The sequence below is a fragment of the Pelobates fuscus genome, chromosome 13 (genome assembly GCF_036172605.1).
Source record: "Pelobates fuscus isolate aPelFus1 chromosome 13, aPelFus1.pri, whole genome shotgun sequence".
Classification (NCBI taxonomy): domain Eukaryota; kingdom Metazoa; phylum Chordata; class Amphibia; order Anura; family Pelobatidae; genus Pelobates; species Pelobates fuscus.
Window position 1 is genome coordinate 74,324,098 of NC_086329.1, and position 15,421 is coordinate 74,339,518.

The 15,421-nt window shown below is 42.1% G+C and overlaps 1 protein-coding gene across 1 annotated transcript; it reads right to left on the bottom strand.

Moving 5' to 3' along the window:
* Nucleotides 1-2,105: 2,105 nt before the first annotated feature.
* LOC134583566 (fibrinogen-like protein 1-like protein) lies at nt 2,106-14,984 on the bottom strand. The gene is made up of 3 exons (XM_063440522.1): nt 14,931-14,984; nt 8,515-8,670; nt 2,106-2,852 (listed from the first exon to the last, which is right to left on the bottom strand). Exons 2-3 carry the CDS (start codon nt 8,660-8,662, stop codon nt 2,158-2,160), a joined length of 843 nt encoding a protein of 280 aa, XP_063296592.1. The 5' UTR covers nt 8,663-8,670; nt 14,931-14,984; the 3' UTR covers nt 2,106-2,157.
* Between the last annotated feature and the right edge of the window lie 437 nt (nt 14,985-15,421).

Genomic DNA, 15,421 nt, shown 5'->3' on the forward strand with positions numbered 1-15,421 from the left:
TGTAGTTGATGCAGTGTGTGTATTAGACGCAGTGTCTGTGTATAGTGAATGCAGAGTGTTTCAATTTGTGGTGGATGTAGTGTGTGTACTGTGAATACAGGATGTTTGTGTAGTGGATGCTGTGTGTACAGTTGATGCAGAGTGTATGTTAGTGTAGTGAATGCAGAGTGTGTGTCAGTATAGTGAATCCAGAGTGTGTGCATAGTTTAGTGAATGCAGAGTGTGTGTTAGTGTGTAATAAATGCAGAGTGTGTGTTAGGGTGTAGTGAATGCAGAGTGCGTCAGTGTAATGAATGTAGTGTGTGTGTAAATTTGTAGTGAATGCAGAGTGTGTGTTAATGTATAGTGAATGCAGAGAGTGTGTTAATGTGTAGTGAATGCAGAGAGTGTCTTAGTGTAGTGAATGCAGAGAGTGTCTTAGTGTAGTGAATGCAACGAGTGTGTTAGTGTAGTGAATGCAGAGAGTGTGTTAATGTGTAGTGAATGCAGAGAATGTGTTAATGTGTAGTGAATGCAGAGAATGTGTTAGTGTGTAGCGGATGCAGAGTCTGTGTTAGTGTAGTGAATGCAGAGTGTTAATGTGTAGTGAATGCAGAGAGTGTGTTAGTGTGTAGCAGATGCAGAGTGTGTGTTAGTGTAGTGAATGCAGAGTGTGTTAGTGTGTAGCGGATGCAGAGTGTGTGTTAGTGTAGTGAATGCAGAGTGTGGTAATGTGTAGCGAATGCAGAGTGTGTGTCAGTATAGTGGATGCAGTGTGTGTTGTGTCAGTGTATGCAGAGTGTGTTGTGTTAGTGTATGCAGTGTGTGTTGTGTTAGTGTATGCAGTGTGTGTTGTGTTAGTTTATGCAGTGTGTGCTGTGTTAGTGTATGCAGTGTGTGTGTTGTGTCAGTGTAGGCAGAGTGTGTGTGTTGTGTCAGTGTATGCAGTGTGTGTTGTGTTAGTGTATGCAGTGTGTGTGTGTGTTGTGTTAGTGTATGCAGTGTGTGTTGTGTCAGTGTATGCAGAGTGTGTGTTGTGTTAGTGTATGCAGTGTGTGTTGTGTTGGTATATGCAGTGTGTGTGTTGTGTCAGTGTATGTAGTGTGTGTGTGTTGTGTTAGTGTATGTAGTGTGTGTTGTGTCAGTGTATGCAGTGTGTGTGTGTGTTGTGTCATTGTATGTAGTGTGTGTTGTGTCAGTGTATGTAGTGTGTGGTCCGGTGGTCCAGTGGCATGGTGGGGCCCCCCGGCTTCCTGTTACCGCAGAGGGGGCCCAGGCAGCACACAGCTTCTCCTCTTCTCTCCTCCAATAACTCTCGCGAGATCCGCGGAGCGTTGCCATGGCAACCGGGTCTCGCGAGAGTTATTAGCAGAGACGAGAAGAGGAGAAGCTGTGTGCTGCCTGGGCCCCCTCTGCGGTAACAGGAAGCTGGGGGGCCCGCGGCTGCACACATAGATAGCGGGCCCGTGACAACTGTCACGTTTGTCACCCCCTGATGGCAGCCCTGGGTAAAACAAATCTCACCAATCCATAGAAATTGTTTTCCATAGAAATGTTTGTCAGTTCCCCTACCATCAAAGCTTTCATGAAAAAAATGTGCATTCGTGATTTATGTGATTTACACACTTTATGAAATACTTAAGTCAATGTACCTTCATACACTTGGCCATGGTTCATAGTGGAGGACTAGGTCAAAATTGTAAGAATTATGCACTCCTCTTCCACCTAACTGACACTTGTTACATATACTACTATAATGAAGCAAGAGACCGTTGCTTTCAACGGCACAGGCCTTTCAGTTCTTGGGAACCAGGATATGATAACTTGACCCCATGTGACAGTTCAGGGATGACTTTGGTACAGCATTGTTTTCTAACAAATTTACCAGTTTGACTTGTGCCTTCATTGAAATGTATGGGAACCAACTTAATGAACCATTGAAGCTACTACATGAATGGCGAATTTACCAATTAAAATTTATCTAGGAGTTGACTGTCATAATTTGTGATAGAGTTGAACCAAATTAGCTGTGACCCACACAAAACCCTGTATTTAATGAAAACAGCAATTGCTGCAAAACCGGTTTAAAGTTTCCACTGTTATTTTTGAGAGTAAAAACACTGGCATGATTTAGAAGGTTTATTAATGAAAGTTGTTGAAGAACAGTCATCTGCCTCCTTATAATTCATCCCTACTGCAGTGCATCGATTGTCTACATCCCTTTACTGCGGTAGGTTGCAACATCATGCTTGCATACTTGCAAGGATTGTCTTTGTTACAATCTTTTTGCCAATAAATAACATTCCTCCGATTTAGATTTGCGCTGGCACAGGCATCATACCACCATCCTCCACCTGCAATGCCCTGGCTCTCCAGCAAAGCACAGTTCAGGAAATAGTTATCATTATCACGGTCTCGAGTGGTGAATCTCTGGTTATCATGTAGATATGCATCTGTGTCATGGGTCAAAGCATCGCAGGCAGAGCCATAATACAAGCCAAGACGAAGTCTATAATGTGACTCCTCAGGTTCGATCAAAGCTGGATCATACATGCCCCACTTTATCTCTCCCTCCATTGTCACCAGTTTGATTCCAAGTTTGTGATGACCAGGAGGCTGAGTTAGCTGATGCATGTATTCATTGCCTAGCCAGTGGTCATCAAGAATATGGCCAAAGCCTAATTTGTAATGCTTCCATGTACGGTCAAAGTTCAAGCTGCTGTTAGCTGTAATGTGCTGGATAACTGTCCATCCTCCGTCTTGCATAATGCAAAAAACAGCAATGGGATCATTCGCAGGCTGTATAATATATAAGCCATCCGTTGCACTACCTTTCGACTTATCCAAAATTTCAGCGCAGTTTCTGGAAAAGACTAATGGAAGAATATTGTCTATATTATCTCAGATATAGCAGTAGTGTAACATTTTCATTTTACAATATGTCAAATCAATGACTTTACCAGCAGAAAAAAATGCTTTTTAAGCCTGAGATGTCTAAAATGTAAACGAACATATGAAGTCTGACCAGCTTTTATATATTTATTGAAATTAAAATGTTAGTCTTTTCTTTCTTTTTTTGGGGACGAAGTGAACTTAAATATCAAAGAGTTATTATCCATCCTATTGTAGTGATTATGAGGTTATGGTGCAATTGTTTTGTCAAACTGTTTTAAAGTTGTTCGATTTCAGGCAGTCAAGGCCTGCCCAATATGCTTGGGATCGGATAATGAGGAACATTCCTTTCTTCAGTATTTGCCCAATAGATTTGTACAGATAAGCCTTATGTGGCTACACAGATTAGTGTTAACTCATGCAGAGCAAGCTGGCCTGGAGTGTGTTTAAATTTCGGTTCTGCGGTAAGCATTTACAGTGATTCTAGACGTACAGTTTGCACAATATCAAATAGCAAATATAGGAATACACAAGGAATTCTCTTGGTGCCATGCATCCTTCTGTGTTTTTCTTAAATTGTTTGAAAACTATTTTACAATAATGATATGCAACCATAGCTTCTTGCGCTGACTGCATTGTTCAATTGAGAAGGTTAGCGCAGAGTATATCATCAGCGTTAGACAGGGTAATTCGCCAAAATAAGAGTTGTTGGGAAATCAATATACAGTGACATTGTCCCAGGTATAAACTGGTGTGTGTGTCCCATGTGGAATAATAATTCATAAAATGAGGGTTTTATTTACCATTTTCCATCACTGAGGCTTATGTAGCACTGCTCACCTCTTCACCTTCTGTCACGTCATTGAGGAGACAAGGTCTCTTCCGTGATGGTCCAATCCAATGGTCATAGAGGAGCACTGGGGACCTGATGTGCATGAACGTCAAATGCTGCATCTTCTTTCATGCTTTCCTATAAGAAAGCATTGTATTCAGTGCTTTCTTATGGACTTTCATGTCACGTGCAGTATCGTAGAAGCTCCTCTATTGGCTGTCAGTATGACAGCCACTATAGGTGTATTTAACCCTGCATTGTAAATAGGACAGGGCTACTGCACCCAGCCCACTTCATTAAGATGAAGTACCTTGGATGATTTAGTTTCCCTTTAACATTTCAACTTTTGTTCCAGGCTGGCTGATAACTGCCAGCGGTATAACTCCAGCACCTCCAACTAAATCATTAGTCAGCCTAGAACAATATGCATTTTCTCTTTATGTACAATGTTTCAAACTGAAAAGCTGCACATGCAGGTACCAAACAACATGACCACTTCAAATCAGTGAACCATTTAAAACTAAGAAACTAGATGTCTTAGAATGGCCCAGTCAAAGCCCAAACCTGCATTCTAGTTAAAGATCACTATAGTGTCAGGAAAACAAACCCGTTTTCCTGACACTATAGTGCCCTAAGGGTGCCCCCACCCTCAGAGCCCCCCTCCCGCTGGGCTGAAGGGGTTAAAACCCCTTTAGCAGCTTACCTTAATCCAGCGCCCAGCTCCCTCGGTGCTGGTTACCTCTCCTCTCCAGCCGACGTCAGCTCCCGAGTGGATCGGAATGCGCATGCACGGCAAGTGCTGCGCGCGCATTCAAACTGTTTCCTATGGACGTTCTGCACGCTGAATGCAAATTTTGCATACAGCGTCGCAGATGCGCCTCTAGCGGCTGTCAGGAAGACAGCCAGTAGAGGTTGGAATAACCCTGCTATGTAAACATAGCAGTTTCTCTGAAACTGCTATGTTCACATCTGAAGGGTTAAAACCTGAGGGACCTGGCACCCAGACCACTTTATTGAGCTAAAGTGGTCTGGGTGACTATAGTGTCCCTTTAGGAATTTGCAAAAAGACTTATTTCCTGTTCATACACTAACCAATTCAACCTGATGGAGTGTAAATGGTCTGTTTTCAACATGCTTTGGTATCACAGTGGTGTCACTGGGGGGGGGGGGGGAGAGGGCAGAGGGGGCCATGGCCCCCCCTACATCATGCTGTGCAACTTGCTGGTCATGTGTTTAAATTATATTCCCTCAGACTGTAACAGTGTGTTACAGCCCGAGGGAATGCAGGACAGAGGGGCTGGAACGGAGCACTGACAGGCTCCCCGGCACAGACCGTGCCTCCAAATGAAGCCCTGCCTCCCGCACCTAAGCCCCGCCCCCACCATTAAGCAGCAGACCTTGCTGCTGCTGGAAAGGATGGAAGATGGCTGTCTGACCGCGAGCAACAGGCTCCAGTAACAGGTAGGCTTAATGTGCTTGTGTGTGTCTCTGCTAGTGAGGAAGCTTGTGTGTGTGTGTGTGTGTATGGACTCAGCAGTCTGTGTGTGTGTATGGACTCAGCAGTCTGTGTCTGTGTGTGTGTGTGTGTGTGTGTATGAACTCAGCAGTCTGTGTGTGTGTATATGGACTCAGCAGTCTGTGTGTGTGTGTCTGTGTGTATGGACTCAGCAGTCTCTGTGTGTGTGTGTGTGTCTGTGTGTGTTTGTATGGACTCAGCAGAATGTGTGTGTGTGTGGACTCAACAGTCTGTGTGTGTGTGTGTGTATGGATTCAGCACGCAGTCTGTGTGTGTGCATGGACTCAGCAGTCTGTGGGTGTGTATGGACTCAGCAGTCTCTGTGTGTGTATGGACTCAGCAGTCTGTGTGTGTGTGTATGAACTCAGCAGTCTGTGCATCTGTGTGTGTGTATGAACTCAGCAGTCTGTGTGTCTGTGTGTGTGTATGGACTCAGCAGTATGTGTGTGTATGGACTCAGCAGTCTGTGTGTCTGTGTGTGTGTATGGACTCAGCAGTATGTGTGTGTATGGACTCAGCAGTCTGTGTTTGTGTGTCTGTGTGTGTGTATGGACTCAGCAGTCTGTGTGTGTGTCTGTGTGTGTATATGGACTCGGCAGTCTGTGTGTGTATTTGGACTCAGCAGTCTGTGTGTGTGTATGGACTCAGCAGTCTGTGTGTAAGTGTATAAATCAGCCTGTGTGCATTCAGCAACGCCTGTGTGCATTCAGCAACGCCTGTGTGCATTCAGAAATCTGTGTGTGTGTGTGTGTATTCAGCAGTCTCTGTGTTCGTATTCTGTGTACTGTGTGTATGTACTCAGCAGTCTATCAATAATTAAACATTTTATTCCTGTGAGTTGTTGTGTAGGAAGGGCCCCAGTGCATTGCTTTGCCCGTGGCCCTTGACACTGTTAAGATGGTACTGCTTGTGTGTGTCAGTGAGCTTCTATTTAGTGAGCATGTGTGTGTCAGTGAGCTTGTAGTGAGCCTTGTATTTATACAAGTGGGTTTGTCTGTAGTAAGCTTGTGTGTGAGTCAGAGTTTTTTGTCTGTCAGTGAGCCTATTTGCGCATGTCAGTGAGCTGTATAATAAATATATATATATATTGACTTGTAGGAATGGCATACATTTTTTCCAGGGCTGCTTTGGATTCCCAGTTTGGCTCTGCCAGCGAGTGCGCTTTACCGCTGAATCATCTGTGTGAGCTGCCGCACACTTTAGCCCTGTTACACTCGTCTGGGAGCTGCTGTTGACAGGTACTAGTAGTCTAGAGATTGGGACATGGGGTATATGCTCAGCTATCTGTATAATACTATAGTGCTGTTCTCTGTATAATACAGATCTGTGTGTGTATAATATCCCGGGATAGTCAGTGCTTCCTGTATAGTGCTGCTCTTTGTATAATACAGGTATGTGTCTGTATAATATCCTGGGACAGTCAGTGTTCCCTGTATAGTGCTGCTGTCTGTCTTGGGATATTATACACAAACAGACCTGTACTATACAGAGAGCAGCACTTTACAGGGACCGCTGACTGTCCCAATTTATTATACACATAACCCTGTATTATACAGAGAGCACTGACTGTCCAGGGATATTATACACAGACAGTAATTGATAGCTGTGCTGCAAAATGCCCTTGGAATTTTTTTTCAAATGTTGGCAACTATGGCACTGTATCAAGGGAAATGTGGAAATGTGTTTGTTTTTTAATAATCCCTGGTGGAGGATTCATTATTTTCCACCAGGGATTATTAAAAAAAAATAAAAAAATACATTGTGTCGGGGGCGGGGCTAAACATGCGGCAGGGGCGGGGTCAAACTGCGGTGAGGGAGGGGTTAAATGTGCCCTCCTACTTTTGTCCCTGGCCCACCATGTGCCCCCCCTAAAAATGAATCCTAGAGACGCCACTGATCACATTAAACATATTTTGCACCTAATTCTAGAATGCAACAAACATACTGGAAACATTAAAGAGGGCTGAATATTTATGTCAAGGGCTGTATATGTTAATTGTGTTCTTGCACTAATTCAGGATCATTTGTTTTCCTGAAATGTGCTAACTTGACATCATTCACCTTGATATGGCAATAACATGAATATATGGTTCTTCTTTGCATTAACAACAGGTATAATTTTCACGCTTTTAAAAACCTTTTTAAAATTTTATTTTAAGATTGCTATAATACATAGCATAATTTTTGTGCAAAGCACAATCTACTCTCTCACTTCTTTGCTTTTGCTGCGATGCATAAACTTGTCTGTCCCCAAGTTAAAGGGGTAATCTAGACGTGGACCCCGTGCTCACTGTGTCTAGAGGGGCATTGTGCGCAGCTCCTATGGTCAGCGTCTTTACGCTCTGCATGGAGATGCTGAATGCTTCCCATAGCGATGCATCGATTCAATGCATCTCTATGAGGTGATGCTGATTGGCTCAGCGTTTTTGCCGCACATGCACAATAGCCTCGCAATACTTCTCTGATAATCTCAGCCATGGAGGCGGGGCCAGCAGCAGCGAGACGAGGACGAGGCCCTGAGAAGGCCGAAACGATCGCCTGGGGTTGCTCACGCAGAGAGTACTTGTGACATTTTGGTTCTGGACTGCCCCCTTACTGGTGGGATCAGTCTGATATGCTTCAGAATATGTTCTTTCTGTAGTAGCGCAAGTAAGCAAATACTATATTGAGACCTGAGCGGGGATTTACTGAAGGGAAAGATACTGATTTTCTAAGCTCTCTTTTTTTTCTAAGAGTTCTCATTCTTTGTTTCTGTTACTTTCTCACTGTAGCTGTTGGCTTCCTAAATCTATCTATAAACACTCTCAAAGTCCACACAAACAAACTCCCTAAAGTTAGCAGGGCTGTCCAGCTGTGGTTCTCCAACTCCTGCTGAATTATAATGATTCATGGAAATTTGGCAGGTTTCCTCTTAAGGCATCTATCTGCTTCCACAGTTTCCGTAAGGAGGAAGAGAGCCATTTAGCTTTTATCATTATATGCTCGTCTCCTCCACAAACTTGTGATTCTCATTCCTCTTTCAGAATGGGGTTGCCTCTTTTAGATCAGCTCTGTCCTCCTTATCTGGTAAGCCTTTCATTCTAGGATGGGACTGTCCTTTTCCTTTTTTAGTTCTAAGAGAATGGGTTAGATGTCAAAACCAAAAATGTGCACTAGTTTTTAACAGAACAGAAGTTTACGGTAGTTTCACTTTAGCATTTCTAGAAGGTTTCAAATGGACAACCTTGTCCGGGTATAGTAAACAATAAGATGAGAAGCTCAGGAGACCCTGAGAAACCAATACAATGGAGCTGACCTGTGTCCCCTCTGTTAATAATTTTGCTGATGTCCCCATCTGAAAGGAGGTAGTTGTTGGTAATAATATCAGAACCTTGTGATGCTGTTCCTAATACACAGCCAAGCAGAAACACCAGGAGCACATCCATATCTAGAATCCACTTCATTGCAATATCTAATGGGGAAATTTAAATATAGTATGTTACTCTTACAGAAGATTTATATTCTTGATGGTTCATTAGGAACAATATTTTGTAATAAAACATGTTATTATTGATAATTTGTCAATTTTTTTCTCTCACAAGCAGACATAAGTTAAAAGAAATCAAGCATCCATACCCTCCGCTCCACCCAAAAACAAACAAACAAACAAACAAACAAAAAAAAGAGTCCAGATAGTTATAACCATACATAACCATACATATACCAATACATAGCACCCGGATAAAAATCCTAACTTGTGAATCGCCATATGGTCATATTGCAAATAAATGAAATGAGGAACGAACAAGCCATTTTGTTTGCTTTGTGATTCAGAGTTCTGTCTGTGGTGCCAAAAAAAGCAAGATGGAAAAATAATAATTGACGTTTAGGGGACAATAACTAAATATTGATTTTATTCATAGATTAAGGTGACACCAGAATCACTTCAGCTTTTTGTAGTGGTTTGGGTGTCAATAGTATGTCCCTGCAGGCTCAGCAATGTTACGGCTGCTTTTTCAGAGAATAGACAGTGTTTAAATTGCTGCCTAGTAACACCAGTAGCTGCAGTCACTGGAAATGGTCACTAGATGCGCTTCCTATTTCAGCACTGCAATGTGCGCAGCTCCTATGGTCAGCGTCTTTACGCTCTGCATGGAGATGCTGAATGCTTCCCATAGCGATGCATCGATTCAATGCATCTCTATGAGGTGATGCTGATTGGCTGAGCGTTTTTGCCGCACATGCACAATAGCCTCGCAATACTTCTCTGATAATCTCAGCCATGGAGGCGGGGCCAGCAGCAGCGAGACCAGTGCAGCGATGGATAAAAGACAAGTTTAACTCCATTCTGAGAGGGGCTGTCACCTAAATAGGTAGTGAAAAACTATAGCTATGAATACATGTTTGTATTCCTAATACTATAGTGTTCCTTTAAGTGAGAAGTGACTAATAGAGGGAAAAAAAGGAGTAACAGTAAAAATATATTTAATACATTTTTACTGCTACTCATCTCTTTGCCATCTGTTAGCTACTTCTCCCTGGATCTGTGACCCAAGTGGCGCAAAAGTGCACCTATCAGTATCCTGGAAATATATGCATAATATTTATATTATGTGCACTAATCAGTTGGGTGAGAACTGAGGACTTTGGAGACCAAGGCAACACCTTGAACTCTTTGTCATGATTCTCAAACCATTCCTGAACATTGTTTGCACTGTGGGAGGGTGCATTATCCTGCTGAAAGAGTTCACTGCCATCAGGGACTGCCATTGGCATGAAGGGGTGTACGTGGGCACTTTGAAAAAGTCCAGTCTGGTGAAACGCTTTAGTGTTTTTAAGCTGTATATTGGTTTTATTAATTTTGTCTTAAATAAAACTAGCTTTTAGGCAAAAAAAGAGAACTACTGAGGTCAGAGATCTCCCTAAAAACAGGAGGAATCTGTACCCCACTGGAATTACCTCTAAATAAAAATAAATTTAGGTTATAATCTTCATTATGCAAAATAACTGACACACAAATCTATGTTGAGATGACAGGCTCTAATTGATCTTATACTGATCTGCCTGATGGGATTTATTCCCATTGACTCATATTTTTTTTACAATATTTCTAATAGCATACTATTTAATTATGTGATGTAACTAACATTTACTGGATAATATGGATGGTGATTAGAATATACTCTTCCTTTCCCTTATTGTCTCTCTCATTTATACGTTGAACCCTTTTGGGTGATATGTGAGGGAGATGTATATACAATTATCCTGGGGTAGTAAGTTACTGTATTAGGCATATTATAACACTTTTTTTGTCCTTCAGGAGAAAAGGGGAGAGCTCAGGAAGCCGAACAGAGCTGTAGTATTGGGCTGTGCCTATTTCGGCAAACCACACCGGACTTCGCCCCCTGTTTGAAACGAGCACAGGGATTGGTCGGAGGTTGCTCTGCCCCTTTGATGATGCTACACAGTTTCGATTGACAGATCATGTAGAGGGGGAGGAACAGAATTCCTATTAAAAATCGGGCATAACACAGATGCAATTCAGCTCTTGATAAAGGCAGTTAGTCACGTCGAAATGCACGTCGAGCCCCAGTGCCGATGCACCTTTATGTGATTTGATTTTACTTTGTATGTCTTAGGATGGAGAAAGTTAGTACTTAGTTTCTAGTGGTTAGGGACGTTATCATACTTTTCCCGGGGCAGAGTTCGGATAGAATTTGGTATTTAAATAAAGGTGGGATGGCTGCCTCGAAGCAGCTGTCTTGTGGGTTGACAGGCTTGGGTATGGGAGTGACTTTATCCCTACGTATGTGTGGATATAACTGAATAATTACCCTCTTCCTTCCCCCTCTTTAGATGTCTAAGTTCCCCTGGTACTGGTGTTGTGTTTTGGCATCACTGCAACTGGCTGGTTAAAAGGGCTGAACAGTATAACAATCTTTAATTTGAATCTGCCGATCTCGCTCTCCATCTGTGTCCAACATTGATGGGTGGCTTGTGTTGTTGATAAAGGTATAATATTCTAATTGACTGTTTAGATATATATCACTACTCTAGACCTTTTTCAATCTAAGTACCTAATGTGGATAAGGGGTAACTAATTATTTGGTGGTGTCTACTTATAGGATGATCTAATATTAACCACAGGCTTCAAATTTAATTTATTACTCTAACTTAACCCCTTGGTGGTCCAACCATTTCTTAATAGATCTTTGTATATTTGCGGCCACCTTACAAGTGCATAAGTATAATCGTATGGTGTCCTCTTTCCTCTAGCTATATCTTTCCTACTCGAATGGGATACTTTGATGTCCTGTTACATTGTATACTTTTCTGAGATATAGATATAACAGTTATGAACTACATTTCTAGTGGCTTACTTTGAAACATAATTTAAATTTCAATCAAACTCTACATTTAGCCATTTAAGTCTCCATTCCTTTTTAATTGTTATTGTTTATATTTTTTCATCACCTTCACTTTTTTGGTTGCAGAATTTTTTGGCACTAAAGATTATTACCTAAAATGATTTTTAGGGAGATCTCTGACCTCATTAGTTCTCTTTTTTTGCCTATTTGTATTTCCAGGGTTATGCCCCCATTACCGCTGTAACCTACCCTTAGCAACAGAGTAAGTCTTTCTTATGTCTGTGGCTAGGTGGTGTTTCTTACTTTACTTTTACTCTCCTTGAGTGAGGCATATTATTACATTTATCTCAATCATACGAAGAGTTCTATATTGTTTTACTTTCATCCTATATACTGGTGAATTCCTATTGCCATAATGCTGCACATTGAAGGAGAAGACTCCTGATTGCTTGGCATCAAGAGTGACTGATTGGCCTGGAACATCTTCCTGTAAGGGAACGGGACTATCATCAAATCCAGAGACAGGTATTGTATCGCCAAGTGCATACATCTGGAGATGATCATGAGCTCCAGTAAATTGTAAGTGTTACTCCATTTATTGAATTTATCAGTTACCAAAGATACTATATAACATTATATACTGTTTTTATTCTCTTTTCTTTCATACTACCTCAACACTACACGGATTTGAGGATACTCTAAAGGCGCTGCTTCCCTGCATCCAGGGCCGGCCTTAGGCCTTTAGGCGCCCTGTGTGGAACAGGCAGAGTTACAGGCAGACAGTCACAAACACACACAGGTACAGATGGACAGTCACACACATACAGCCAGCCAGTGTAACACACACCACTACATGCAGACAGCCACACATACACAGGCAGACAGCCACATACACACAGGCAGAGAGCCACACACAGACAGACAGCCACACAGACGTACAAAGGCAGACGGCCACACGCACACAGGCAGACAGCCACACACACAGGCAGTCAGTCACACACACAGAGGCAGACAGTCACACACACACACACACACACTCAGAGGAAGACAGTCACACATACACACAGGCAGTCACAAACACATACAGACAGACAGCCACACACAGGCACAGGCAGACAGTCACAAACACACGCAGACAGTCACACACACGCAGTCACACACACATAGGCAGACAGACACACACACACACAGGCAGACAGTCACACACAGGCAGACAGTCTCACACACACACACACAGGCAGACAGTCACACACTGGCAGTCACACACACACACACACACATTTAGACAAGCACATACTGTTACCTCTATTCATTATATAGGTTGAAGGAGTGCAGTTCCTAGATTCTGCTTGTTGGGGAAGCAGGGACTCCTTCCTGCTTCCCATGCAGCAATTGCCCGGTCCGGCACATCTAGCCCCGTCCCCACACACACACACATTTACTCCCTTCACCCTGCCAAACTCACATTAAACCATTTTAATCCTGTCACACTTGTCCCCTCCAACCATGCCACACTCACTCCCAAATCCTATCACACTCACCCGAACCAATCACGACAAACCTGTCACCCCCCAAACTGTGGCTCTGCCTCAATCACCCTATCACAATGACCCCCTATCAGACACTTGTACAGTTATTTTCTGTCTTATTTATTTTTTAGATTGTATTATATTGATACTGTGTCTTTAAGAAGACACTTATCAGCATAACGGGGTGCGTTATTTAAACATACGTCATCAGTGCTTTGGCGCATTATTGATGTGTTCCTCAATATGTCAGTTTCCATTATAATATTCTCCCTTGTACAGGTACCTCCTAATTAGGCCCCACTGCTTCGTCTTCAGGACAAACTTGAGGAATCTACTCCTACCATATCAGAATTCTTGTTGCGGATATTGGACTACTCTAGACAACTCATTTTCAACACTCTTGCTAATCCAGATGTATTTCACATTGCCAACCTGGACTGTTGTACGGATTACTCTTTTATGCCTTTACCTTTTATGCCATTGAACTGATACATGGTTACAACTCTGACTGTAATACTGAATTATCTTTACCTACTTTAATTATTTCTGGTTCCCTTAAAGGATCTCGACCTTCGTCTTTCTTTCCTGGATTACGTTTTTTTTTCTTTTTTCCTTGGACAGATACCTGGATTTGAAATCAGCCCTGGATTTGAAATCGTCTGTCTCATTTGGATTAAGGAATCTTCTTGTTCTGACTAATTTCTTCTTATTACTGGGTTACCTACTTGATTTCTTAATTTTCATTTTACAAGCATCTCCAGATTAGTTGTCATTTAGTTCTTCTACTGCAAACATTCTAAAAGTAAGTAGTCTTATTTTTATTTGTTTAACAATAGATAACAATAGATAAAATATTATTACACACCACTTAAAGGGATCCTATAGTGCCAGGAAAACAAACCCATTTTCCTGGCACTATATGCTCCTGGGGTGCCCCCCTCACTCGCGGTCCCCCTCCCACGGGGCTGAAGGGGTGCAGTGATTTACCTGAATCCAGCACCGATGTCCCTCGGTGCTGGGTCAGGCTCCACCAACTCTCCTCCCCCACCAATGTCAGCCGGCAGGGGAGACCTAATGGGTGTGCGGGCAATAAAAAATTTGACTCTGGAGGTCCTTGAGGACGTCCAGCGTCAGATAATGGACCAAAATTAAGTTTGGATTCCGGAAGCCCTCTAGTGCCTGTCTGCAGACTCAGAGCTGCAATGTAAACATCAGGAATACACACACTCATGTTTGAGTTTGCCAAAGGTGTCGCAAAGTCTAGAGCTGGGCATCAGACTTACTTTATTGGAAAAAGGAGACACATAGACAGCAGACAGGGGGATACTTGTAAAACAAATTAAGAGGGAGATGTTTGGGGGATTAGCCAGGTGCTGGTGGGATAAATAAATTGAAGAGGTTAATGAAAAGAGTGCAAGGCAGCAGTTAAGAGATGAAGAGGAGATGATGTAGAAATATAACCCTTCTTGAGTTTGTCATATGACATTCTCACTAGCTGAGGTGACTCTATGTAAAGCAATAAATAGCGTTATGTTGATGCCAGAGAACAATAATTGTGATGTAGAAGAAGAGGTAACATGTCTGAGTGCATCACAAGTGCCCACAGGTGAGAGAGGGGCAGCAGAATGAAACAGTAAGCGTGAATTGTGTCTAAAAAAAAAAAACACTACCTAATATACTTTTTAGTGAACATCATTTTTCCAATTATTTGCTAAAGTGAATATTTAGGGCTAGAGTCTTTCCCCCAATAACCCCATACAAAACAAGCACACCTAACGTCACAGAGTGAAACATCAAAAAATACAGCAAATATAAGGGAGAAGGGAGAATTTTACCTGTTCTTCACAACAAATGGCAGCAGAGTGGTTGTGTTTGATTGTTTATATATGTGCAACCTGGACTTTGCTTTATCCTGACAGCATTAATACCAGCAGAGCACAGGCTGCCTGCTAATTCATTTATCTCGAGATGAACTTTAACCTGACACCTCACATCAGCTACTACAACATGATTCATTTCAACAAAATATTATTGATCCTCAGATTTCACCATTATGGACCTTGGGCACATTAGACAATACTTATTGAAATCCTCATTCACTCTAATGTCAGACATTTTAGAAAAACAGAGTATAGAAAAGCACATTGTTGTGAAATACCTTTTTAGACTGCATGTGGTACACAAATGCAAAATCTAATATAAAGATCAAAGAGGACTTGCACCGTACAAAGTTTGCACCCTATTTATTTATTATTGGTATTTTTTATTTATTTATTTTTTTTAGCACAATTTTCCAATGGCTAGTCTATAGAATATTAAGAACAAA